Source organism: Myxine glutinosa, chromosome 3 (assembly GCF_964187855.1).
Source record: "Myxine glutinosa chromosome 3, kmMyxGlut1.1, whole genome shotgun sequence".
Classification (NCBI taxonomy): Eukaryota; Metazoa; Chordata; class Myxini; order Myxiniformes; family Myxinidae; genus Myxine; species Myxine glutinosa.
Window position 1 is genome coordinate 140,769,272 of NC_136263.1, and position 27,588 is coordinate 140,796,859.

Sequence of the window (27,588 nt, forward strand, 5' to 3'; positions counted from 1 at the left end):
TAAGGGCTTGAACAAGGCAAATACAAAAGGAGTGGGTGCACAAGGGACCTGCATATGTCATCTTCATGACCTCCAGCTAAAAAGAGCACAATGACCAAGTTTGCCTTTTAACCTGCTTGACCTTTAAACTACCCAGCCCTTGACCTTTGCAAATTTTGCAAAGTATTTGAAGAGGAAACAATTAGGTTCCCTGCTGAACCGGTTTACAACATTCAGCATTTCTTCATGGCTTTAAAACACAATATACCAGGAAGCTCTTTGTAAACTGCAATCCAATTTTTTCCCAAAAGGTTCAACAAGCAGTGGCACGATATATATATATATATATATATACACACTTTAAAGCATCAAATTTAAATAATTTTGCAGAAATTATTTTATTATTCGTGAAAAAAAAGAATGTGAGATTCTGCAGACCAGAGAGCCAGCTTTGTATCTCCCTTTCAAGCTCAAAGTGGTCCACAATGCTCCGTTTATGACATTGTATGAGAAAGACTAATCAGATCCGATTTTGCCAAGAATCAAACTCTGTGACGGGCAAAAAGCTCAAAACCAACAAGGTCAAAACCAACAAGGTCAACACCAACAAGGTCAAAACCAACAAGGTCAAAACCAACAAGGTCAAAACCAACAAGGAAGTTTTCCTTCCACCAATATTATTGCAAATCAAAACCGAGATAGAAAGTTGCCACCGAGTGTAAGACAAATCAGTAACTTAACCTATGTGTGATTTATTTAGACTCGCTGGAGAACCAAATAATAAAATTAACTGAAATGTTGATATTGTAATGCAAGAGCATCATGAATAAATAGATATTCCCTTACAAGGAACTTCAATACAGGAGGAGGCCATTAGTTCCATCAAATCATAATAATATCATGACCGGTGTTTTTCTGTCCGCTAACCTTTTAAAAGCTGAGCGTCAAGCAAGGAAGCAGCGCAAACCATCTTTTAAATATTTTATAAGACTCGGTCAGGGTTTAGAACTGTCGACCTCCTGGACTTAGAGCGGAAGCTCCAACCATGTCGCCACAGAGTGTGGTAAATCTCCGTTTTGTCAATCCTTACAATGCCACTGAGGCATTGTAAAGATTTAGCTTGAATCGAAGCCGAGATGGATAGAAAGAGAGAGAGAGAGAGAGAGAGAGAGAGAGAGAGAGAGAGCTGAAGGTCATTTACAAGGAGCTTCTCCAAATAAAAATGATCGTGAGTTACAGTTCCACGACCCTTATTAGTCCTTGAGCCAACCGGCCATATTTTGAAGTGAATGCTCCGGCGGGGGGAGTAATTCTCATTATGATTTTCCATTAGACCAATGTCTCAAGTGTCAGAAAAGGTGTGATGGACATCTGAGAACGGTAGCTTAGTGCCCGGATGGACGCCATCTTTGAAACCACCCAGCTCGAAAATGCCCATTTGGTGGGGTACATTGTTGCACGTGTATCTGGACTTCTATACTAGCTATCGATGTGCGGTTGACGACTAAATATACGTCCGATGTGTACCGTCTAAATAAAAAATAATATGAAGCATTTTGTTTTAGATTAATTATTATAAAAATCAATTATCGAAAAAAAATCATATATTTTTCAATATTTTATTATTAGACTTGTACTTTTTTTAGTGAAACAACACTGGTATGATTTTCCAAATTATGCATTGTGCTACACCGTTTATCTGTCTATAAAAATAACAAAAACTAAAACATATCATCCACCACGAGTTTACACAAAAAATATATGAAAAGGCATGCACTTTCCACAAACCGAAACTATGTCAGTTGGAATTTCCCGCCGATAAATCAACCCACAGAACCCAGTGCCGAAAGTGACGTCAGTCTATTCTATATCTATATTCTATATTCTATATCTCAATCTGAGATTTGTTGCGGTGACCTGATTAATTTCTGAGGGGGGGGGGGGGGGGGTGGGTGGCTTAAGAACTAAAAGTGAACATGTTAGATGGCGCCACATACAACTCTATTATAGAGTTGTATTGTGGCGCCATCTAACATGTTCACTGACTTGGATGAGTATGTCTATGTAAGCTGGCGAGCTTTTCGGATATCGGAGTAATCTAACGTCAGTCTTTTTGTTCTTTCAGCTGAGATGGCCGGTGTCGAGGCGAAACGGGCGAAGATTGAACCTGAGTCCGAAACGTGCATCCTGTGCAGCAAGAAGTCGCCACTCTCTGAACTAAGCAAGGCAGCGGGCAACAGTTCTTGGAAGACATTGTGTGACGCAGCCGCAGTTAGAAACTTTTATCCAATTCTAAAGCTAGTCCAAGAAGGCGCAGTTGAACTTCCTAATATTCCAATATTATACCATAGGGCTTGTAGATCAGACTTCACTCACAAAAACCACCTAGCTACTTTGACCAATGCAGCTAGAAGTTCTTCAGTTGATACTGGCGATGCGGTGCGACGGCGATCATCACGGGAAGAGACAGGATCAACTTCAACGGTCTACGATGATAAATGCATTTTTTGCCAGCGTGCTTCAAAATTCATAAAAGGCAGTCGTACCCGTGAAACAGTTGTCTTGGCTGTTGAACTTCGAGCAGATAAGACAATAAGAGATGCTGCGACAGCTCGCAATGATGAGAGAGTTTTGGCATTGACTACACGAGATATGGTTGCAGCTGAGGCTCACTACCACTTCTCCTGCTATAGAAACTACACACGGCCCCAAAAACCTCAAGTAGAAACTGACATTGAAGATAATATCGAGAAAAAAGAAATGATACGATGTATATTCAATTTCATTCGCACTGACTTGTTCTTGAACCCGAGGATTGTTCCAATAGTTGATGTTGCAACAGATATCCTGTCTTCAGATACATTTTCAGTTGATGTTTGTGACTCCATCAAGAAGAATCTGCAGCGCACATTACAAAGAGAGTTTGGAGAATCGCTCATCTTCTTCAATGTGAAACACCGTGTATACTTGATGCCCGATAATCTGACAAAGCGAGAGATTGCTGCAGAGTGCGTAAACCTGAAAGCAGAAGTGAAAGCATTTGAACGAACGGACGGTGAAAGTAACATTGTGCGTGCAGCTACTTCACTGCGACACCAGATCAAAGATGCTCATTACAATGAACGTTGGCCGCCTCAGCCAGCAGAACTCACTTCAGATTACGTGAAGATACCAGATTCTCTTCGTGTATTTCTGCATACTTTGATTTGCGGGAGTGGGGGTAGCTCTGCGCGTGCCGACACACTGGTATGGTCGATGGCTCAAGATATCATCAATGCTGTACACCGGGGTACCATCAGAACATCGAAGCATGTCCTACTTCCGTGGGTCATGAAAACGCTCACCGGTAATACAGAGGTCATCAGAATATTGAATCGACTCGGGCACGGATGTTCGTACACAGTTCTGGAAGAAATCGAGACAGCGCTATGCATAGACAAATTAGCAAGTGTGGAGAAAGATACAGTACCACTTCCGTCACATGTGCACCCTTCGGTCCCGACTGTATTAGCATTCGATAACATCGACAGGCAAGAGGAATCGCTGAGTGGTGGCGGAACATCGCATCGCGTCAACGGTATCATCGTCCAACCGAAGTCGCAGTCGTGTTTGCCGCCCCAACCTCCATCGGCAGTATCCAAAGCAGATAAGAAGCGATCTATCCCGTCATCCAGCGATTTAGTTCCAATATACAGCGGTGGGAAACGAGAGGGCCCACCTGCAATCAAGCCTGCAGATCTTTCTGACACTCTTGCAGGCGCAACATCCCTTGCGCAGCGCCGAAATCACGTATGGATTATGACTCGCATGCTGGAACCATGCGACCAGACAATCAGTTCGTGGACTGGTTTCAACATCATGACTAGAGATCGTGTTCAGGTGACGGAAGATGTAGTTGGCTACCTGCCGACTATAAACGCGCCTGCCACAGATATGGCAACAGTGCAAGAAATCCTCAGAGAAGCTCTGAACATCATGTCATCACTTCAGCTTGAGCGTATACCGGTGGTGCTAGACCAGGCACTATTTGCTAAGGCGACCGAAATAGCATGGAAAGATGTCGATCGATATGGAAGAATCGTGCTCATGATGGGGAACTTCCATACCATCTGTAACTTCATGTCGAGCATTGGGAAAATGTTTGGAGATGCAGGCCTTCGGGATGTAGCTGTTGAGTCAGGAGTAATCGCTGAAGGTTCCATCAACAGGGTTCTGGAAGGCAAGCAATACAACCGTGCTGTGCGACTCCACAAGTTGATGTACGAGGCACTAATGCGCATCATTTGGAAGGGCTTCCAGGTGTGGATAGAAAGCAATCATCCTGACAAGGAACCCCAGATTCGAAGCACTGACCTCAAAATTCGCAGCATCAAGGAGGATGTTTGCCACGAGACTCTCGCTGCTGCTCTCGATGATGATTCATGTGTACAGAGCTTTGACATGTTCGCGAAATACCTACATTTTCTGCGAACCAAACATGGAGACCTGGCTCGCTTCTGGATGATGTATATTGATATGGTAGAGACCCTGCTGGGGTTGATTCGTGCAGATAGAGAAGGCGACTGGATGCTTCACTTGGCTTGTGTCAGAAGAGTGATCCCTTGGTGTTTCGCAATGAACAAGGTGAACTATGCTAGATATCTACAAGTGTACTATGCACAGATGACGCAACTCCACGAAACATGCGCCGAGTTATACAGGCATTTCAATCAAGGCTACTTCTCCGTACAGCTTAGACCAGGGAATTCATTTGCCAGAATCGCTGTTGATCAGACAACAGAAGAAACAGTAAACAAAGATACGCAAACAGCTGGAGGAACACGAGGTTTTAGTCTTCGACAAGGGGCTGTGTCACGATACTATCTAACTGCAGAAAATCGGGCTACTGCACTGAGGCAACTACGAGAAACTATCCTTGTGAATGGCAGCGACACATCTCACGCCAAGCACCCTGACTTGTCTACTTCTCGCATCAAACGTGATGAGTCTGGCGTCACAGCTATCTGTGATCTACTGGAAAATGACTGGACCAATCCATTCGCCGATGATCCGTCATGTCTTCTCAGTATATCTACCGGAGCGGCTACGAGGGAGGACGTTTCTAATGACCTACTCAACACCCTGCAAAAGGGGGAAGCGGCGTATCAAAGCTTCCAGAAACGTCTTGAAGAGGGAACAGGCTTTCATGACACATTGAACAAGCTAAACTTGAAGACCTTTGGTAAGATCAAGCAGAAAGTTGTGAAGGGCACAAACAAGGAGATCGTCCTGAGAGCTGACAGACAACTGTTTGCCACCATGATACTCATCGCCAAGACAAGGAACCTCGACATGCAACTTGTCCTTTGTCACCCACTAGGGCCGTTACCATGGTCTTTGGCAAACGTTGATGGGTCAATGAAAAAAACGAAAAAAGCTGCACTTGCGAAACACATGGAAGGTCTTGTGGAACCAGCCGAGAACGTTGACAAGCGAAGTGCAACAATAATTGATGCGATGGCTCTCATACAAAAGATGCATGGCGAGAACGACACGTTCGAAGAACTATCTGACCGCATCCTTGCTGCAGCACTTCACGCTGGTCAAGGCAGTGAGCGCATCGATGTTGTCTTTGACACATACACAGAAGAATCCATCAAAGCAGCTGAGCGTGTGAACCGCGGTTCAAATGAAGGCATCAGTTTCAGCGAGATCAGACCCGCACACAAAATCATGAACTGGCGGCGTCTCCTTGCTTGCAGCCAGACAAAGGAGAAACTGGTTGTGTTTCTGGCGGAGTCGTGGAAACATGAAACAAATCGCGAAAAGCTAGGCAACAGAACACTGTATGTCACCTGTGGTGAAAAATGTCTGGTACTGACCCGCGATAGGTGGAAGTTGGTGCAAGCACTCGAATGTAGCCACGAGGAAGCAGACACGCGTATGTTTCTCCACGCAAAGCACGCCGCTACCCACTACAAGACGATCATCTTAGTGGCAGATGACACCGACGTTCTGATCATCAGTCTTCATCTCAGCAGAACCATCGATAGTCAGCTCTTCATCAGACGAGGAACAAAGGTTCGAGTCAGAATGATCGACGTTGGAAAGTTGGCTGCGGTATTGGGGTCTGGAGTTTGCAGTGCATTGCCAGGGCTTCATGCATGGAGCGGGTGTGACACTGTGAGTGCTCTGGCTAGCCAAGGAAAGATAAAGGCTTTGAAGCTTGTGCAAGCGAATGAGCTGTATCTTCAAGCATTCACAGATCTGGGATCTTCGTGGAATGTACCAACAGACGTCTTCAATAGCATTCAGGCCTTCACGTGTCAGCTGTACGCCAAGAACACGAAGATCGTCGGTGTTAATTCGCTCCGTTATCACATGTTCTGTGCAAAGAAGGGCCAGATCGAATCTGGACAATTGCCGCCTTGTGAAGACTCCTTGATGCAGCATACGCTTAGGGCCAACTATCAGGCGGCTATCTGGCGACGCAGCCTTGAAAACCTACCAGACGTCCCAACACCATCAGCAGGACATGGTTGGGAACTCGATGATGGCGGTTCGCTCACAATCCGATGGATGGCGGGTCTACCAGCTCCAGATGTCGTCTTGAATCTCATCTCATGCACATGCAGAAGGACGTGTCGACCGTCAGATTGCTCCTGCATACTGAATGGGTTGAAGTGCACTGTTGTGTGTAAGCTGCAGGGATGCTCCAACATGGTGCAGGATGATGCTATCGTGGCTCAGGATGCCAATGACTCTGATGGCGACTCTGATGATTAACTTTGTGTGCACTGTATATTGTATAGCATATGTTGTTCTCTATTATAATGCAGGCCAAATTGCCTGAAAATCTTTATAGACAGATAAACGGTTTAGCAAAATGTATAATTTGGAAGATCATACCGGTGTTATTTGACTAAAACATGACATGTTCAATGATACCTCCGCTTGCTTATTAGGAATATACATCGTATGGTGTTAAAATCAGCTCCATACGTCTTTCCAAACTCTAGTAATGAATAATTAATATAATTGGCGGCCATTTTGAAATCCAAGATGGCCACCAAAGTGCAGATTTCCTATGTAACAATTTCCGCCTGCTTATTAGATATCGTATGGTGTTAAAATCCTCTCCGTACGACATTCCTAACTTGCGTTATCGTCAGAATAGATAATGCCAGCGGCGGCCTAAGTCATTTTATGCCTCTTTACATTTATTTGTTGTAAACTCGTGGTGGATGATATGTTTTAGTTTTTGAGTTATTTTTATAGACAGATAAACGGTGTAGCACAATGCATAATTTGGAAAATCATACCAGTGTTGTTTCACTAAAAAAAGTACAAGTCTAATAATAAAATATTGAAAAATATATGATTTTTTTTCGATAATTGATTTTTATAATAATTAATCTAAAACAAAATGCTTCATATTATTTTTTATTTAGACGGTACACATCGGACGTATATTTAGTCGTCAACCGCACATCGATAGCTAGTATAGAAGTCCAGATACACGTGCAACAATGTACCCCACCAAATGGGCATTTTCGAGCTGGGTGGTTTCAAAGATGGCGTCCATCCGGGCACTAAGCTACCGTTCTCAGATGTCCATCACACCTTTTCTGACACTTGAGACATTGGTCTAATGGAAAATCATAATGAGAATTACTCCCCCCGCCGGAGCATTACTTTTGGTCTGGCTCAAGGACTATATCACTAAAACGTACATCAGTGAATGGAGAAAAAGCACTCCAAACAAAAGATCCCCTTTCAAATTTGGTGCATTCACATGGTGGAGGTTAAATTAGTCGTCAAATTCAAACAACCACATCATAATGTTGTCAAATGTCTGGATGACAACCAAAAAGCAATTAAATCTCATATTCCTTATTTCACTTGTCGCCTGGTGTTGCCTTAGCAGTTAGGGTGCAGGTGTGGGATCAGAGGATCCTGGGTTTGAATCCCGGTCTAATCGCTGAATTAATACCAGGGGGGTTGACTCAGCCTGTCATCGTTCCGAGGTCGGCAAATTGAGTACCAGCTCACTGATAATTCCCTGTGTGCCGCAAGAGGCGACTAACAGGTTTGGCGGCAGGAAGGGCATCCGGCCATAAAACATTGCTTCAAAAAGGAGACCACGGTGCCCGAAAAAGGCCAACCCCCGCACTCCGGGGAAAAATGGCCTCTCAAGGTGGTTATTCCTAATTTCTACTTGTCCATCATTCATCCAACTTAGTCTATCCGGTCAGCGAACATGTGTATCATGTGAGTGAATGTAATCCAGGGTGTGTAATGTACTCACCGGGCAGGGCCTTCCCATTTTGATGCCATTTTACGAAGGCTTTGGGGTACGCGTCTTTAGAGGTGCACACACCCACCTGGTAGCACAAAGAAAACAGAACAAATAGCACCCGCCATGGCATTGCTTGCGCAGCTGCCAAAGGCTATCTCTGTGGGACTTGTTTTACGCACTGCAAATATACACGTCAAAGCATTCTTCATGAACAATAAGCAAGCTGAAAGAGCATAAAGAGACTCCATCATTCACCTTCTGGGTAGTTTCTGACGCTGATAACTTGCTTTCAATGACAATTTCAGGTGTTGTTGGTGCACCTGGAAACAGCCACACAAAATCACCTCGCTAAGTAACAGCATGCACATCAAAGCCACGTCGACAGTAACACAATGGCGGCCAACAAAACGCAAGTATGATCCCTGTGGAGCACTCACTGAAGATGTGGGCTTTACTTGGGGCGTGAATCGTCCCATGATCAACTACCGACAATTGGCACAAGTAAGAACCCACATCGGAAAATGACATGTTGAAGATGTGCAGTGTGAAGTCTTCGCTCACATCCATCCTTTTGCCAATGTCTTTTGTAAGTTTGCTAACATATACCAATCGCTTCCACTCTGGAGTATCCGTTCTCTGTGGAAGACAATATTGCAGGAGATGAACAACATGAAATAGATCCGAACAATCAAGTTTTTACTTTTAGAATTCATAGTTTATGCAGTTTATGTTTGACCTCCCTCCTTCCCCATATGATTCATGCCTGACCCTCCATTTTCTACCCTTACATATTTTCCCACTAAACATTTTTTGCTTATTTTTCCACTTTTCTTACCGTATTCAGTCATGTTTTATAAGCTTATTCAATGTTAATGTTCCAAACCTAGCCACCTTCCCTTACACCTCCATTATTATTACTAGCAATGGTACCCGCCCCACGGGCGGGGCTTCATTGGGAGGCCCAAATGAAAAGGCAAAATATCAGAAATTGAAGGCTTTTTTTATTTTAAACGATTTATATAAACATCCGTTAAATCATATCACACGCAAATCATCAAAATCTAAACAGTATTTGTAGAATTTCAATAAAAGCCACATCACTGTTCATATCGATAAATATGATTCCATCGTGTTTGGAAAAACTGAAAAATTGAAAAATTTGAAAAAATGGAAATTGGAAAAATTGAAAAATTGGAAGAAAAAAAATGGAAAAACAATACAGCCTATTTTACTCCAGGGGCTCCCAGGATTACCCACCCAAAATTTCGTTGCGATCGGTTCAGCCGTTTTTGCGGTACCTGGGAACAGACAGACAGACATTTGGTGAATTATAGTAAGATTTCATATGCAGTTGTGGCTGCTGATTGCATCATTCTTCTGGATGTGCGGGTGTGCCGCTGATGCAGTGTCACCTGTTTCCAGTAAGCTGCTACCGTTACTCATTTTACCGACCTCAGAAGGATGACAGGCTGAGTCCACCCATCTGGTGTCATTTAACAGCATGACAGGGCTTCAAACTCAAGACCCTAAGATCTCAAGGCAGCCACCAGAAGCATTGCAGTGTCGTGCCAAATGTCGTAAATATGGCCCAATTATTTTTCAAGTGTAAGTTTTTGATTCAAGATGAATGATTATTCTTTAGGATGTTCTGAATCAGAAAAACTCTGGTGGTAGGTTTTCAGTGCACAGTGAGGTTTCTTTTGAGCCCAATGAAAACATATGGGGTGATGGGTCTGATGATGTATTTATGAGGGGTGAGGTTGAAACACCAATATATTTCTAAATACAGTACTGCTATCGCTACAGGGCTGAAACTTAACAATATCTACAAAAATCGAAAAAAGAAAAAAAACTAGAGCAATGCGACTGTGTCGCCAATATGCCTCCGGGTAGATGCCCTCGTTGTGAGGACTGTCCGAAAAATAAACAAGTTTGATTTAAATCCTTTCAGCTGTTTTCAAGTATCACATTTTCAACATCCATGACAGATTTAACATTGATCGGTGAAGCGGTTTCAGAGAAGGGATTTTTTTTTAATATCAGCTTTCAAGCTAATATGGCTGTCACACCATGTGACATATCACCTTTAAAATGTAGACTCTGCACATGTATGGGTTGGGGATTACATTTGTGAAGTTTTGTGTTGATTGGATAAGGTTCGTTTTTCTATCCAAGATGGCTGCCAAACAACGTGACCTACGACGTCATCATTTTCAAACTACATGCAGCAATTGTGCTAGATGATATTTATAAAATTTCGCATCGACAGGGTAAGCGGTTTCAGAGATATAATTATTTAATATTTTCCTTCAATCCAATATGGCTGCCACACCATGTGGCCAATGATGTTTTCGTGATCATCTTTTAATCGCTATGCCGAGTCAATGACACACGCAAAGTTTAGAGTCAATCGATTTGGTGGTTTGGGTTTGGGTTTGGGAGGAAATGCTTTTTAAATCTCATAAATCAGACATGTGACCTATGATGTCATAAATTAAATATTTCAATACAAATGGGTCACATATCATGTGCATGCAATTGCAGATTTTTAGGATAAGGAATTCGATTGAAACATTTTTGGCTGGTATACCACTTCACCTAAGATGTCATCATTATCATGCTTTTGCTCCCCATTGGGAGTACTTGACAATGTGCCAAGTTTCAATTTTTTTCCATTCAGCGCTTTCCGAGAAATAAAATTATTTGCTTTTAATCCAAGATGGCTGCCATACCACGTGACCTATGGTGTCACAATTATCATAAAAACATTCTGCATGCGTGTCACTCCTACCCTGAAAGTTTCGTCTCATTTGGACACATTGTTGCTGAGAAAAATGAGGTTTAGCCCATACGGATGGACGGACAGATGTACGGTTGGACAACCCAAAAACATCATGCCCCCGGCCACTTTCGGGGGCGGAGGCATAAAAATCAAAATGGTCTCCCATGATAACGTCACAGTGAGGTCATGTCACATCCGATCTTTGGAAACCCAATATTTTGGGCGATTTTGTGGTTTAAACATATTCCCTCTCAAAAGTAGACAATTAAACATCATCATTGCTGGGTAGATCTGTTAGAATGGTAATTTTTTTGTTATTATTTTCAGAAGTTAGCGCTATGCGCACACCCACAGTTGTCACTTTTGACCTGATACATTGCAAGAAAAAGCTGTTCTCTTGAAACAGACTTTATGAGGTTCAGCTCTGTCCGGCCATGGTCTGAACTCTATTCGGTCGAGATTTTCCACTCTACTGCTTTCCATGGTCATGTGGACCATATGAATCAGTCACACTGAACTCCTCGACCATATAGACCATGGTCACGTCTGTACCTCAAAGTCTAGCAAATCACTTGCTCTTCCATTTACCAAAATGTACAGGTTGCTGAAATATGACCGAAGGTAAACCAATGGATTACAACCTGCGTTTCAAGTGTCAGAAACTTGGCGATTTTGTCCAAAAAGAAACAAACAGAGTACTTCATGTGACTGTTTTTTTGGAGTCGGTTTATAGGCCTGCGGCGTGGAAAGATGAAGAATACGTCGGTATAAAGAAGCGCCTTGGAACCGGGCTGGTGCAATTTAAAGCTTTGTGGCACAGCCACTGCAATGAGGAAACAGTTCATAAGGACAAGATCGAACAGTGAAGAAAAGGTATGAAAAAAGTTGCCTCGCTGATGTCACTCTAGTGACATGGCCAGACAAAGGTGGCCGTCCCCGTGTCACACCGTCGCTCTGAGTCTGAGGCATCCACTTCCCCGCACTTCACCAGATCATCAAAGAGATCGCCAACTGATACAAGAGCAGGGTTCTTCTTTTGTGACGAGGATGCAACAGTTGGGAAACTGCACGGGGTCCGTTCATTTGATTTTGGATGACGAATCAATGAGCTCGTGCAGAATAGCAGTGACAATGACTGGAAAGTAAAGTTGAAGCCAATTTCTCCCAAGGACGCCAGAGCCATCGACATCAAATATCACCGAAATCGTTACATCAAGTTTGGTCGTCGAGAAAGAAACTGTGAACGACCCAATCCGGGGGAAAAACGCGTCAATCGGAGGAAATTGAAAATGTTATTGCTGTGAACTGTGAATTCCTCCGTTTTCTGAGAAGTCTTCTCGCTGATGGGGCTTTCAAAGCAATGGATGAATTGTATCAGACTTTGCAATCCCTCTCGCAACGTCATGGACTTGTGGACTCGAAGTCATCAGTACTTGTTTTGAAGAAAAAGAAGAAGAAAAAACTTTGCCCGATGTTGAATTTGGTAGGCCATCTAGAAGAAAACCCAGGGTTGTGTCTTCCGAATCTGCAAAAGATACAGCTGTGAACTCTGTGGCTGCTAAATTTGGTACAATTGAGAACATGCAAGTAGTATTTGACCGTGCCATAGTTATGCATAAGAATGTCCGAGAAGCCCGAGACAGTTCTTCGGTGTTTGACGGATCACTCCTAAGGGAGAATGTGCCGAGCCTTCTATACAATTTGGCGACGTGGATGCTTGGGGCCTTGGGGATTCCCAGGCGGAAATGTTGGATGACTCTTTGAAAGGCAGATCAGAGGCGCCACAAAGAACAACCCTGACCATTGCACATGTGAAGTATCATCAAGAAGGCAGATTACTTACTTGCCAAATAAATTAGACTACGCCAGACTTTTGAGACTTTGAGACTGAGACTTTTTCATTCAACAGATGTCTGCGAGCAGTGGTGTGTTCATCCCACCTACTCTGCTGTAGGGAAAGCCATTGTTTTTTCCATCAATCACAAATGTCATCTAATCCAGAAATCTGGGTTGTCAGAACTTTCATATTGTTGGAACTGTCATGTTATCGGAACTTTCATGTTATTGGAACTTTCATGTTATTGGAACTTTCATGTATTCCACTGATGTTTGCAATGTGATCCACAGTTATAGCTGCATATATCATGAATGCCAAAGATGTGGTAAAGTCCATTCAAATAATTAAGTATTTTCTGGTAATTCACAGATGTGCATGTAATCCACCAGGGTGTCAATGGAATATCATAGATCGCAGGTTTATTTACATATGTTTTGGGCTGTTTGTGTTCAGTTGCCCTTGAATGTTGTTTAACCGAAAGTAGCCTGGAAAATGAGGCTGTTGCTCAACAAAATAGTGCTATCACAAATATGTTGATATTGTAAATAAAAATTATTCCCAGCAATAGCCTTTTCCCAGTTGTCGTTGATTGTTGGCATGTTTTTTGGGGAGGAGAGTTGGGGGAGGGGGGGGGAGGAGGGCTGTGTTGGGGCCTGCATATTGAGTGTGAAATAATAAGAAATAGTTATAAATTATATTATCTAGTCAACAATAATGTTCTTCTATCATATCAATCTTCATATGCGAGAAAAATAAAAACAAATGACCATACTCTGAATTATTGCAAGATAACGTCACTCGGAAGTCATAATAGCGGCCATTTTGGATTTTTTTTACATTGTCATATAGCGCTTTATTTGTAGGTATACTGTGGAAAATTTCAGCTCTCTAGGCAGAAAAATCATTCAAGATTTCTAAAACCATCCCCACAAATACATATATAACAAAACGACGAACCATGCCGTGTCTTAATTTGGCCAAAATCACCACTAAATGTGCGATGAAAATCTGGAACGATGGTCATAGTTTTTCTGATTCAGAACACCTGAAAGATTAATAATTTAAAGGGTGCCAACAATTTACAAACAAAAACTACTCGTTGACATATGGTCCTACACTATTAAGCCAAAGCCAAGCTTTTACACCTTCATAATTAGTACATACATAATAAATAGATGGTGGCCTTCATACTTTTCCAAATTTTGCATTTGCAGGCAATTTTGTAAATTTTATTAGTTTTAGATCGCTAGTCCAGAAAACCATGGAATTTCTGTGCGAGCTTCCAAAAAGACGAATAAATAAAATTATTTATTCGATAATCCCAAAGCATTGCACAAAAATAATTTGTGCAATAGTCTCAAAGCATTGTACAAAAATAATTTGTGCAATAGTCTCAAAGCATTGTACAAAAATAATTTGTGCAATAATCCCAAAGCATTGTACAAAAATAATTTGTGCAATAATCCCAAAGCATTGTACCAAAATAATTTGTGCAATAGTCTCAAAGCATTGTACAAAAATAATTTGTGCAATAGTCTCAAAGCATTGTACAAAAATAATTTGTGCAATAGTCTCAAAGCATTGTACAAAAATAATTTGTGCAATAGTCTCAAAGCATTGTACAAAAATAATTTGTGCAATAGTCTCAAAGCATTGTACAAAAATAATTTATTCAGTAATCTCAAAGCATTGTACAAAAATAATTTGTGCAATAGTCTCAAAGCATTGTACAAAAATAATTTGTGCAATAGTCTCAAAGCATTGTACAAAAATAATTTGTGCAATAGTCTCAAAGCATTGTACAAAAATAATTTATTCACTAATCCCAAAGCTTTGTCCGAAAAATAATTTATTCAGTAATCCCAAAGCTCTGCACAAAACTAATTTATTCAATAATCCCAAAGCATTGTACAAAAATAATTTATTCAATAATCCCAAAGCTTTGTCCGAAAAATAATTTATTCAGTAATCCCAAAGCTCTGCACAACACTAATTTATTCAATAATCCCAAAGCTTGTACAAAAATAATTTATTCAATAATCCCAAAGCTTTGTACAAAAATAATTTTTTCAATAATCCCAAAGCTTTGTACAAATTGTTTTTTTTGGTTTTTGTGTACAAGATCGAGGCTCGTGAAAGAGCTACCATTAATCACACAGAAAGACAAACCGACACATAAAACATATAACATGGGGAGCGGTAGACAAGATGGGGAGAGAGGGGGAAGGACACAAACACAACATTTGAAAGCAGGGACATCGAGAGATCTGTGGGAGGGAGAGGGTTTTGTGGGGGGGAGGGTGCATGGGAAGGGGGGGGGGGTGGGAGAGGTATAAAACACATGGACACTGCCAGGACTTCCAGGAAATAAGTTGGAATTTCAAACAAGGTGGATCTGGGGTGAATTAGCAGGGGTAGAAAAGATCAAGCTTTTGGATGGGGGAAGATAAGAGATGGTGGTGAACAGCTGTTTTAAAGACCTGGAGGGAGGAGTGGGATTGAAGGGAGTGTGGGAGTTTGTTCCAGAGGCGGGAGAAAAGAGGAATGAAAGAGCGAAGGTGAGCAGAGAGCCGAGATTTCGGAAGTTTAACCATCAGAGGGTTGCTGGCAGATCTTGTGCGACCTGTAGGAATATTTGGGGGACAGAGCACAGAGAGAGCTGGGGGAGCAAGGCCGGAGAGGAGTCGGTAGAAGACAGAAAGACCACCTACCTGCCTGTGGTGAGTGAGTGAAAGGCGCTCGGAGATAGCTTCATCAAGGGAGATTCCAATGATTCTGAAAGCTTTGGTTTCAACAGCGTTAAGCCGAGCTAGGTGTGAGGCAGGAGCACCGGCCCATAGGGGAGAACAGTATTCTTTTGAGCTGCGGATGAAAGCCTTGTATGTGGTGAGGAGCTCGGGTGTGCCTAGGAAGGACTTCGCACGATGGAGGATGCCCAGTCGGCGACAGGCTTTGGAGGCCAGCTTGGAAATGTGGTTTTCCCAAGAAAGATCATGGCAGATAGTGAGACCCAAAAGCTTGAGCAACAGAACCTCTTGGAGAGGATTGTTGAGAAAGTAGATGGGAGGGTTGTCCAGTCGATCTTTTCGGCGACACATAGTAAGAGTGTGAGATTTGTCAGGAATGAAAGGCATGTTCCACTTGTTTGACCAGTCGGTGATTTTGTCCAGGTCTTCAGAGAGTGAAGAGGCTGCAGACTGCCGATCTGAGGGAAGAGGAATGGAGCGGCAGAGAGTGGAGTCATCAGCAAAGAGATAGAGAGGATTTTCGAGAGAGTCGGAGAGATCATTGATAAAGACTAGAAGAAGCACAGGGCCCAGACACTGCCTTGGGGAACTCCAGCCTGAACAGGAAGGGGAGATGAGAGAAATCCATTCAGGGCCACACGTTGACTACGACCAGAGAGGAAGTCCGCAAGCCAAGCATGGAGATTTCCATGGATACCATAGGAGGAGAGTTTGGTGAGCAGAGCTGGGTGCCAGACCGTATCGAAGGCACGTGATATGTCAACGGAGACAGCTCTGATTTCCTGTTTGGCATTGAGGACCTCCATCCATTGTTGAGACAGCAGAAGCAGCATGTCCAGAGCAGAATGTCCTGGTCTGAATCCAAATTGATAATCGGAGATCAAGCCATTGGAGAAGAGGAAGGATTTGATATCCGAAGCAATGATGGATTCCATGACTTTGCTGATAATTGGGAGCAGGCTTATTGGGAGCAGGCTGATTGGTCTGTAGTTGCAAGGATCTGTTTTTGCACCTTTTTTGTGTAAAGCGGTAATGTTTGCTGATTTCCAGGATGCTGGCAGATGACCTTGAGCAAAAGAGAGGGTGAAAAGAACAGAGAGAGTGTGAGATAGAGCGGCAGAGCAGGATTTTAGGACCCGTGGGCTGATGCCGTCTGGTCCAGTTGCAGAATCAGAGTCGAGGTTTGACAAAAACTCCTCCACCTTGTCAGGAGAGAAGGACACAGAGTCCAGGAGCAGTTGGGTTCGACTGGGTAAGGTGGGAACAGAGAAAGATGGGTTTGGGACACAATATTTTGAGGCAAACACAGAGTTGAGGCTTTCGGCTTTGTCACGTGCGGGGTCAACTGTGTAGCCATTTGAGGTAAGAAAGGGGATGGAGGGGCAACAAACACCAGAAACGGATTTGACCAGATGCCACCAGGATTTGGAGGAAGGAGACAGGTTTGAGAGTTCATTCTTGAGTGTGGAGAGATAGTGCTTCCTGGCACTCGTGAGGGTAGACACACACTTGTTCCGAGCTTGGTGGAAGGAACTGAGATTGCCTTCAGTTGGATTAGCCTTACAAGAGGCAAAGGCAAGTTGTTTCAGGGCAACTGCCTCACCACAAGATTCAGTGTACCATGGACGGGAGGAAGGGGAAGACAACTGAAGACGAGATGGGATAAATCTGTGCATGAGAGAGAGAGAGCAGTTTGCTTTGGAAGAATTCCCAGGATGAGTTGATGTCAGAGGCAGTGGAGATGGGAGACGTCCAGATGATTGATGGCTGCTTGAAGACCGTGCCAGTCGGCCTGAGTGAAATGCCAGACTCGTCGACGCTGAGGAGGCTCTCTGAGAATGGCCAGAGAGATGTCCACTTTAACAAGCACATGATCAGAAGAACCAATTGGAGCAGAGGAAGAGCAGCAGACATTAGCAGGGAAGTTTATTCCCAAAAATAATTTATTCAATAATCCCAAAGCATTGTGCAAAAATAATTTATTCAATAATCCCAAAGCTTTGTACAAAAATAATTTATTCAATAATCCCAAAGCTTTGTACAAAAATAATATATTCAATAATCCCAAAGCATTGAACAAAAATCATTTATTCAATAATCCCAAAGCTTTGTACAAAAATCATTTATTCAATAATCCCAAAGCTTTGTACAAAAATAATTTATTCAATAATCCCACAGCTTTGTCCAAAAATAATTTATTCAATAATCCCAAAGCATTGAACAAAAATAATTTAATCAAATAATCCCAACGCTTGTACAAAAATAATTTATTCAATAATCCCAAAGCTTTGTACAAAAATAATTTATTCAATAATCCCAAAGCTTTGTCCAAAAATAATTTATTCAATAATCCCAAAGCTTTGTACAAAAATAATTTATTCAATAATCCCAAAGCATTGTACAAAAATAATTTATTCAATAATCCCAAAGCATTGTACTAAAATAATTTATTCAATAATCCCAAAGCATTGTACAAAAATAATTTATTCAATAATCCCAAAGCTTTGTACAAAAATAATTTATTCAATAATCCCAAAGCATTGTACTAAAATAATTTATTCAATAACCCCAAAGCTTTGTCCAAAAATAATTTATTCAATAATCCCAACGCTTGTACAAAAATCATTTATTCAATAATCCCAAATCTTTGTACAAAAATAATTTATTCAATAATCCCAAAGCATTGTACAAAAATAATTTATTCAATAACCCCAAAGCATTGTACAAAAATCATTTATTCAATAATCCCAACGCTTGTACAAAAATAATTTATTCAATAATCCCAAAGCATTGTACTAAAATAATTTATTCAATAACCCCAAAGCATTGTACAAAAATCATTTATTCAATAATCCCAAAGCTTTGTACAAAAATAATTTATTCAATAATCCCAAAGCTTTGTCCAAAAATAATTTATTCAATAATCCCAAAGCTTTGTACAAAAATAATTTATTCAATAATCCCAAAGCATTGTACAAAAATAATTTATTCAATAATCCCAAAGCATTGTACAAAAATAATTTATTCAATAACCCCAAAGATTTGTACAAAAATAATTTATTCAATAACCCCAAAGCTTTGTACAAAAATAATTTATTCAATAATCCCAAAGCATTGTACAAAAATAATTTATTCAATAATCCCAAAGCATTGTACAAAAATAATTTATTCAATAATCCCAAAGCATTGTACAAAAATAATTTATTCAATAATCCCAAAGCATTGTACTAAAATAATTTATTCAATAATACCAAAGCATTGTACAAAAATAATTTATTCAATAATCCCAAAGCTTTGTACAAAAATAATTTATTCAATAATCCCAAAGCATTGTACAAAAATAATTTATTCAATAACCCCAAAACTTTGTACAAAAATAATTTATTCAATAACCCCAAAGCTTTGTACAAAAATAATTTATTCAATAATCCCAAAGCATTGTACAAAAATAATTTATTCAATAATCCCAAAGCTTTGTACAAAAATAATTTATTCAATAACCCCAAAGCTTTGTACAAAAATCATTTATTCAATAATCCCAAATCTTTGTACAAAAATAATTTATTCAATAATCCCAAAGCATTGTACAAAAATAATTTATTCAATAACCCCAAAGCATTGTACAAAAATCATTTATTCAATAATCCCAACGCTTGTACAAAAATAATTTATTCAATAATCCCAAAGCATTGTACTAAAATAATTTATTCAATAACCCCAAAGCATTGTACAAAAATCATTTATTCAATAATCCCAAAGCTTTGTACAAAAATAATTTATTCAATAATCCCAAAGCTTTGTCCAAAAATAATTTATTCAATAATCCCAAAGCTTTGTACAAAAATAATTTATTCAATAATCCCAAAGCATTGTACAAAAATAATTTATTCAATAATCCCAAAGCATTGTACAAAAATAATTTATTCAATAACCCCAAAGCTTTGTACAAAAATAATTTATTCAATAATCCCAAAGCATTGTACAAAAATAATTTATTCAATAATCCCAAAGCATTGTACAAAAATAATTTATTCAATAATCCCAAAGCATTGTACAAAAATAATTTATTCAATAATCCCAAAGCATTGTACTAAAATAATTTATTCAATAATACCAAAGCATTGTACAAAAATAATTTATTCAATAATCCCAAAGCTTTGTACAAAAATAATTTATTCAATAATCCCAAAGCATTGTACAAAAATAATTTATTCAATAACCCCAAAACTTTGTACAAAAATAATTTATTCAATAACCCCAAAGCTTTGTACAAAAATAATTTATTCAATAATCCCAAAGCATTGTACAAAAATAATTTATTCAATAATCCCAAAGCTTTGTACAAAAATAATTTATTCAATAACCCCAAAGCTTTGTACAAAAATAATTTATTCAATAATCCCAAAGCTTTGTACAAAAATAATTTATTCAATAATCCCAAAGCATTGTACAAAAATAATTTATTCAATAATCCCAAAGCTTTGTACAAAAATAATTTATTCAATAATCCCAAAGCATTGTACTAAAATAATTTATTCAATAACCCCAAAGCATTGTACTAAAATAATATATTCAGTAATCCCAAAGCATTGTACTAAAATAATTTATTCAATAATCCCAAAGCATTGCACAAAAATAATTTATTCAGTAAACCCAAAGCATTGTACATCAGTTTGTAAATACTGTAGAAAAATTTAATAGTGAGCGTGATAAAGCAGTAAAACATACAACGAGATTGATGAGGTTTGTGAGCCAAAGGTCAGAGGGAGGTGGGTGGTCTGAACCACAATTTTTCAAGAATATACCGTATGCATTTAATATTTTCCAATTTTCCAAGCATTGAATGGGAGGGTGGTGGGGTGGCATTGTAATTATTGGAATGTGATTTATTGATTATATCGGTGTATAAAAGTGTGTTCAATCCATGTCTTTCGTGCTTGACATTTTTCAATTTTTCAGACAATAACTGTATTTTTCCTCCACCTTGGGCCCATTATGGAAAGAAAGAGCATCTTGTTTACACAACTGCAAGAGGAGGGGCTGGGGTAAAGAGGCTCAATGTGTAAGAAATTGGACACCGACTTCCTCCTCTCTTGCCACATGTGCACCTCCCCTCTGCTGAACTGCGACAAGCCATAATAAATAAATTTAAATTTCAGCTCAGGTGCGGGTACTTGAAGAAAAACCTGGAAAAATAGACCTAGAGTGTGAGTGTGAGTGTGTTGGTGTGCAAACGTGTTTCTCTGACTAGCTCCTGTGTGTGTGTGTGTGTGTGTGTGTGTGTGTGTGTGTTTCTCTGATTAGCCCCTGTGTGTGTGTGTGTGTGTGTGTGTGTGTGTGTGTGTGTGTGTGTGTGTGTGTGTTCCTCTGATTAGCCCGTGTGTGTGTGTGTGTGTGTGTGTTTCTCTGATTATCCCCTCTGTGTGTTTCTTTGATTATCCCGTGTGTGTGTGTGTGTGTGTGTGTGTGTGTGTGTTTCTCTGATTAGCCCCTGTATGTGTGTGTGTGTGTTTGTGTGTGTGTGTGTGTGTGTGTGTGTTCCTCTGATTAGCCCGTGTGTGTGTGTGTGTGTGTGTGTGTGTTTCTCTGATTATCCCCTCTGTGTGTTTCTTTGATTATCCCGTGTGTGTGTGTGTGTGTGTGTGTGTGTGTTTCTCTGATTAGCCCCTCTGTGTGTGTTTCTCTGATTATCCCGTATGTGCGTGTGTGTGTGTGTGTGTGTGTGTGTGTGTGTGTGTTTCTCTGATTAGCCCCTGTGTGTTTGTGTGTTTCTCTGATTATCCCGTGTGTTCGTGTGTGTGTGTGTGTGTGTGTGTGTGTGTGTGTGTTTCTCTGATTAGCCCTTGTGTGTGTGTGTGTGTGTGTGTGTGTGTGTGTGTGTGTTTCTCTGATTAGCCCCTGTGTGTGTGTGTGTGTTTCTCTGATTAGCCCGTGTGTGTGTGTGTGTGTGTGTGTGTGTGTGTGTGTGTGTGTGTGTGCGTGTGTGTGTGTGTTTCTCTAATTAGCCCCTGTGTGTTTATGTGTTTCTCTGATTATCCCGTGTGTGTGTGTATGTGTGTGTGTTTCTCCAATTAGCCCCTGTGTGTTTGTGTGTTTCTCTGATTATCCCGTGTGTGTGTGTGTGTTTGTGTGTGTTTCTCTAATTAGCCCCTGTGTTTTTTTTGTTTTTTTTGTATACAGAGTCGAGGCTCGTGAAAGAGCTAACATTTATCAAACAAACAAATCAAACAAACAAGCAAACAAAGTATGTAAAAATGGGAGCGGTCGACAAGATGGGGAGAGAAGGGGAGGAAGCACACAAACACAACATTTGAGGGCAGGGACATCGGGAGATGTGTGGGAGGCAGAGGGCCTGTGGGTAGGCAGGATAGGTATAAAACGCAAGGACACAAAGAACTTCCAGGAAAGAAGTCAAAAGTCACCTCAAAAAAGTGGATTTGGGGTGAAATTAGCGGGGGTAGAAAAGATCAAGGTTTTGGATTGGGGAAGATAAGAGATGGTGGTGAACAGCTGTTTTAAAGACCTGGAGGGAGGAGTGGGATTGAAGCGAGTGAGGGAGTTTGTTCCAGAGGCGGGGGAAAAGAGGAATTAAGGAGTGAAGGTGAGCAGGCAGTCTTGATTTTGGCAGTTTAACCATAAGAGGGTTGCAGGCAGATCTTGTGCGACCCGCAGGAATATTTGGGGGACAGAGCCCAGAGATAGCTGGGGGGTGGGGGGGGGGCAAGGCCGGAGAGGAGTCGGTTGAAGACGGAAAGACCACCAACCTGCCTGCGGTGAGTGAGTGAAAGGCCCTCAGAGATAGCTTCATCGCGGGAAATTCCAATGATTCTGAACGCTTTGGTATCAACAGCGTGAAGACGAGCTAGGTGTGAGGCAGGAGCACCAGCCCAGAGGGGAGAGCAGTATTCCATTGAGCTGCGGATGAAAGCCTTGTATGTGGTGAGGAGCTCAGGTGTGCCTAGGAAGGACTTCGCACGACGGAGGATGCCCAGTCGGCGACTGGCTTTGGAGGCCAGATTTGAAATGTGGTTTTCCCAGGAAAGATCATGGCAGATAGTGAGACCCAAAATCTTGAGTGACAGAACTTCTTGGAGAGGATTATTCAGAAAGTGAATGGGAGGGTTGTCCAGTCGGTCTTTTCGGAGAGACATCGTAAGAGTGTGAGATTTGTCAGGATTGAAAGACATGTTCCACTTGTTTGCCCAGTCTGTGATTTTGTCCAGGTCTGCAGAGAGTGAGGAGGCTGCAGACTGCCGATCGGAGGGATGAGGAATGGAGCGGCAGAAAGTGGAGTCATCAGCAAAGAGATAGAGGGGATTTTCAAGAGAGTCAGAGAGATCATTGATGAAGACCAGAAAAAGCACAGGGCCCAGAACACTGCCTTGGGGAACTCCAGCCTGAACAGGAAGAGGAGATGAGAGAAACCCATTCAGGGTTTGTGTGTTTCTCTGATTATCCCGTGTGTGTGTGTGTGTGTGTGTGTGTGTTTCTCTGATTAGCCCCTGTGTGTGTGTGTGTTTCTCTGATTAGCCCGTGTGTGTGTGTGTGTGTGTGTGTGTGTGTGTGTGTGTGTGTGTGTGTGTGTGTGTTTCTCTAATTAGCCCCTGTGTGTTTATGTGTTTCTCTGATTATCGTGTGTGTGTGTGTGTGTGTGTGTGTGTGTGTGTGTGTGTATGTGTGTGTGTTTCTCCAACTAGCCCCTGTGTGTTTGTGTGTTTCTCTGATTATCCCGTGTGTGTGTGTGTGTGTGTTTGTGTGTGTTTCTCTAATTAGCCCCTGTGTGTTTGTGTGTTTCTCTGATTATCCCGTGTGTGTGTGTGTGTGTGTGTTTGTGTGTGTGTGTGTGTGTGTTTCTCTGATTAGCCCCTGTGTGTTTGTGTGTTTCTCTGATTATCCCGTGTGTGTGTGTGTGTGTGTGTGTGTGTGTGTGTTTGTGTGTGTGTGTGTGTGTTTCTCTGATTAGCCCCTGTGTGTTTGTGTGTTTCTCTGATTATCCCGTGTGTGTGTGTGTGTGTGTTTGTGTGTTTGTGTGTGTGTGTGACGTGTGTGTGTGTGTGTGTGTGTTTCTCTAATTAGCCCCTACCTCATATGGCTATTTCGAGACATTTGCGGTGCAGAAATGAACCCCTCTGGACAGAAACGATGATTCTGAGGTTGAGATAACTTTGAGCTGAATGACAACATGTTTGCACTGGCTGGGCCAGTGATTGCATGTGGCTTTTTGTCATGTTCATCCTGAGGATCAGGACACATTCTCCGTGTGGCCTCTGCTGCAACATTTCCACTGTAGTGGAAGAATAGTCCAGCCATGCCTGAGCCTGTTTGTGTCAGCCTGCCCTCCCAAGGGGCAAAGCGTGTCCTGGTCATCAGCACATTATATGGTGTGTTCCTTGATGCACTGCAGTTTTGTTATTTTTACCCTCATCAGGACTGAGGCAGGAGCCCACCTCAATAAAGGGTAGCCAATCTCTGAGACCGAGGGACTAGCTTACCTCCTTTTCACCCAGTGCTCACATCCACTCATTTGTACCTTTTTCCCCCCACCTGTGGAACAAACTTCCACATTCCTTTGATTTCATTCATTCCTCCAAGTCTTTAAGACAGGTGCTCACCACCATTTCAGATCATCCCCCATCCAAAACCATGATCTCTGCACTCCCGTTAACCTCTATTCCCCACTCCCAACCCCCCATTCCCACCTCCTTCCAAATTTCCAGTTTTTCCTTCTTGACAGTTTCCTTCTGTATCCATCTTGTTCACCCCATGCATCCACCCCTACCCCTCATTCCTCCCCACACCCATGAGTGGGGTCAAGTGTAAAAAGTGATGCATTGGTAAATTGCCAATTGCATACCTAATATGCAAAAAACTATAACCAATAAATTGATTAATTCTTGCAAACTTTCCATTCCTTTGAAATGACTTAACCTAAAGAGGGGATAGAAACCACTCAGCTTCTTCTTACGGTATAGCATGGGGGACGAAAAAGGTTCCTAGAACGATGGGCGAATGTGATAGCCAGGAATGTAAATTGGACTACGAGTCCCATGTGACGCTTGAGGAATGTGACAATATTGTTGTGGTTTTGGAATAAAGGATAATCCCCCTCGTAGGTAGACGCACCACAACATGAAGCCTCGCGATAGTTCAGTTATTTCTTAGTGAATGTAAGCGTAGTCCTTTCCTGTGTTAGTTTTGCGTTGAGCAGGCCCGTGAGTAGGGTGGTCTTTTGGCGCTGTAATGCCACGGGCTCGGCCTGAACAAGTCTGGAAAGGCCGAAGGGAGGAGCTGCAGGGGGAGTGGCCGGTAAGCAATGAGCCACCAATCAGGGCTCGAGGGGAGTGGATTACCACTGCAACGGGAGGCAGAGCATGGAACATTCAGGCAAGGCCAGGGTGGAGCCATAAAACCATGCCCCGAGCCCCCCGCGTCAGAACGCAAGGCGATGAGTTGAGCGTGAGTTGAGATGAGTTGAGTCGTGTGCACAGGTCCGAGTTCGCCTGAGTTGAAGCTTGAGTGAGTCAGTCAATCGCCCCGCCCTGGGACAATTGCCTGTTATCCTCTTTGTACACGAACGTGCCCTGCGCTCTGCGCTGTATTAATCGCGCTTGAGAGAACGACCCGTTCCGGGCTACAGACGTGCGATCTCCTTCCTGCCTGCCTTCTCCTGCATACGTACCGTGACCCCCAGAGGACCACGCCGGGCGAGCTGCCCCGGAGTGAACGATGACAAAGCGCGTTTGGTGCGCGAACTTCTCTTCTTCTTCTCCCCGTGTGCGTGAGTGGGCCCTGTGTCTGTGGATAAGTTAACATTTTAAGCATCTGCTCTGTGTCCCCTTTCCTTATCCTGATCACTGTACATTGTGTAATAAATTGTGTTAATCCTCTTATTTGACCGTTCCCGTCCCTTCCATTAATTGGCCTCACATGGTACGAATAGAACCACTCGAATCGGGTTCCATAAAAGTAACGGCACGAGTCACGTGATACGCTTACCGCTCGGGCGTACTCGATTAAGGCTGGCTCGTGTGAGGTCTGGTCCCCGCTTTCATGGCAGCGTGGGTTAAAGGTACGAGCGGCATCGACCCGAAACCCTTTTTCACGCTTGTTGCAGAAGTGGCGATTCAGCCTCATGGACACGAAGACCCAAGGGGGGAAAAGGGGGTTTAATCCTCCCTTTGTAATGTGGAATTGGCTTCGGGAGATCCGCAACAAATTGGTGTCTAGGAGTGGGATAATTGGACCTAGAGTGCGCTTCACGCACTCACAAATTACGACTGGACGAAATTTTGTTTTTAAAACCAAATTAAATTCGTACCATGGCTGGCCAAGACGGTCAAATGCCGGTGGGGGTAGTAGAAGAGGAAGGATTAATGACCCAGGACCAACAGGGGCAGTTGGTAGTGGAGGAAGTAGATGAGGGTGCGGCAGTAGGTAAAGACAATGGCGGCGCTTCGCACGTGGCGGCGGCGGAGGCCAAACCCGTTGTGCAATTGAGTTTCGAAGACATGCAATCATTCACGATGCGATTCTTAGCGATCCTGAGAGAAGAGGGGGATCGATTGGCTAATCGGATGGACGCCATAATAGAGGAATTCAGGTGCAACATGGACACCACGATTTAAAAAAATGTGGGAGGACATTGGGCGCAAGCCGAGCGGGAAGGTCGTCGTGGTACGCGACGAGGTGACCCGGTGCAGGGAAGGCGTGCGGAGCGAGCTTGAGCAAAGGACAGCCAAGTTGACCGGGGCTATGGGAGGAGCGACACGGGGTGTAGAGGGGCCGATGATCGTCGCATTGGAAAAGAAAATTTTGGGGGCGCCGGCGAGGGTTGAGTTGGAAAAAGAAATTTTAGGGGCATCGACGATCGTCGTGATAGAAAAAGAAATAATTGGGGCTGACGAGACGGGAGAGAAAGCGAATAAGTCACGGAAGGAAGAAATGGAATGCGCACAAAGTTCGTATTTGCACCGTGATGCCGGGCTTGCTAACCCAATAAAGGGTTTGCAGGTGCTGGCACGGAAGGAGAGCCCCGAGGTGAGTTGCGAAAATGGCGCGAATGTTTTTGGCGCGAACGGGTGTTCAGCGCGCTTGGGACAGAAGCGAGACCCGGGCGTTCGTGATAGGCCCATTGTGGGGTGTACGAGTGGTACAGAGTGTGAGAGGGAGTGCACACCCAAGAGTGTAGAAAAAGAGTGTGCGAGGGCTGAGTGTGCACCGGAGTGTATGAGTACGAAGTGCGAGGAAGAATACAGAACGGAGTGTGTGGGGGGCACGTGTGCACCTGATTGCGTGGTAAAGGAGTGTGTGGAAGGTGCGAGTGTGCCTGGGTGGTGTGCACCAGAGTGTGCAATAACAGAGTGTGAGGGAGAATGCACACCGGACTGTGTGCGGGAAGAGTGTATAACGAAGTGTGTGGGGGCGCGTGTGCGCCTGGTTGTGCGGTAAAGGAGTGTGTGGAGGAAAAGTGCACACCTGAGTGTGTAAAAAAAGAGTGCATAACAGAGTTTGTGGGAGGCACATGTGCGCCTGGGTGTGCGAATGTGGAGTGGTGAGGACGCGGCTCAAGCATCGACACCGACTGGGGTAGCGCCCAGCGGGACGGGTAGCAGACGCGAGCCCCTGGTAAGTTGTGTGCTGCAGGGACCGGAGGGGATCGATGCCGCGTCGGTCTCACAATGACCGGCGTGCACGATTCGTAGCAGCCCCCGCACTGTATGGTTGGTGCCGTGCCGTGGCGGCAAGGGCGATCGGCCGGGTTCAAGGGGAGGTAGGAGTTTTCGGAGCCACGCACCCTGTCAGCTGCGGTGCTCCGACCGTGGCCGACTGGGTCACCATGCGTGGGACCGCGAGGCCACGGGCAAGGATGGAGCCCTGCACCTCGGCCCATCCATCCCTCCCCCCTTAGATCGAAAATGCCGGACGGACACCCCATACAGGCGACCAACCACTCGCATGGATCGCT

At 42.9% G+C, this 27,588-nt stretch overlaps 1 protein-coding gene across 11 annotated transcripts in view; it reads right to left on the reverse strand.

The window, feature by feature from the left end:
- The window catches only part of LOC137423159 (CD166 antigen), a 292,494-nt gene that overhangs the window by 185,621 nt on the left and 79,285 nt on the right, over nt 1-27,588 (reverse strand). For all 11 annotated transcript variants that reach the window (XM_078774648.1, XM_078774647.1, XM_078774646.1 and 8 more), the window contains exons 3-5: nt 8,695-8,893; nt 8,513-8,577; nt 8,267-8,342 (exon numbers count right to left, since the gene is read on the reverse strand). In XM_078774648.1, coding sequence (XP_078630774.1) covers nt 8,267-8,342; nt 8,513-8,577; nt 8,695-8,893 — 340 coding nt within the window. The remainder of the gene's footprint in view (nt 1-8,266; nt 8,343-8,512; nt 8,578-8,694; nt 8,894-27,588) is intronic.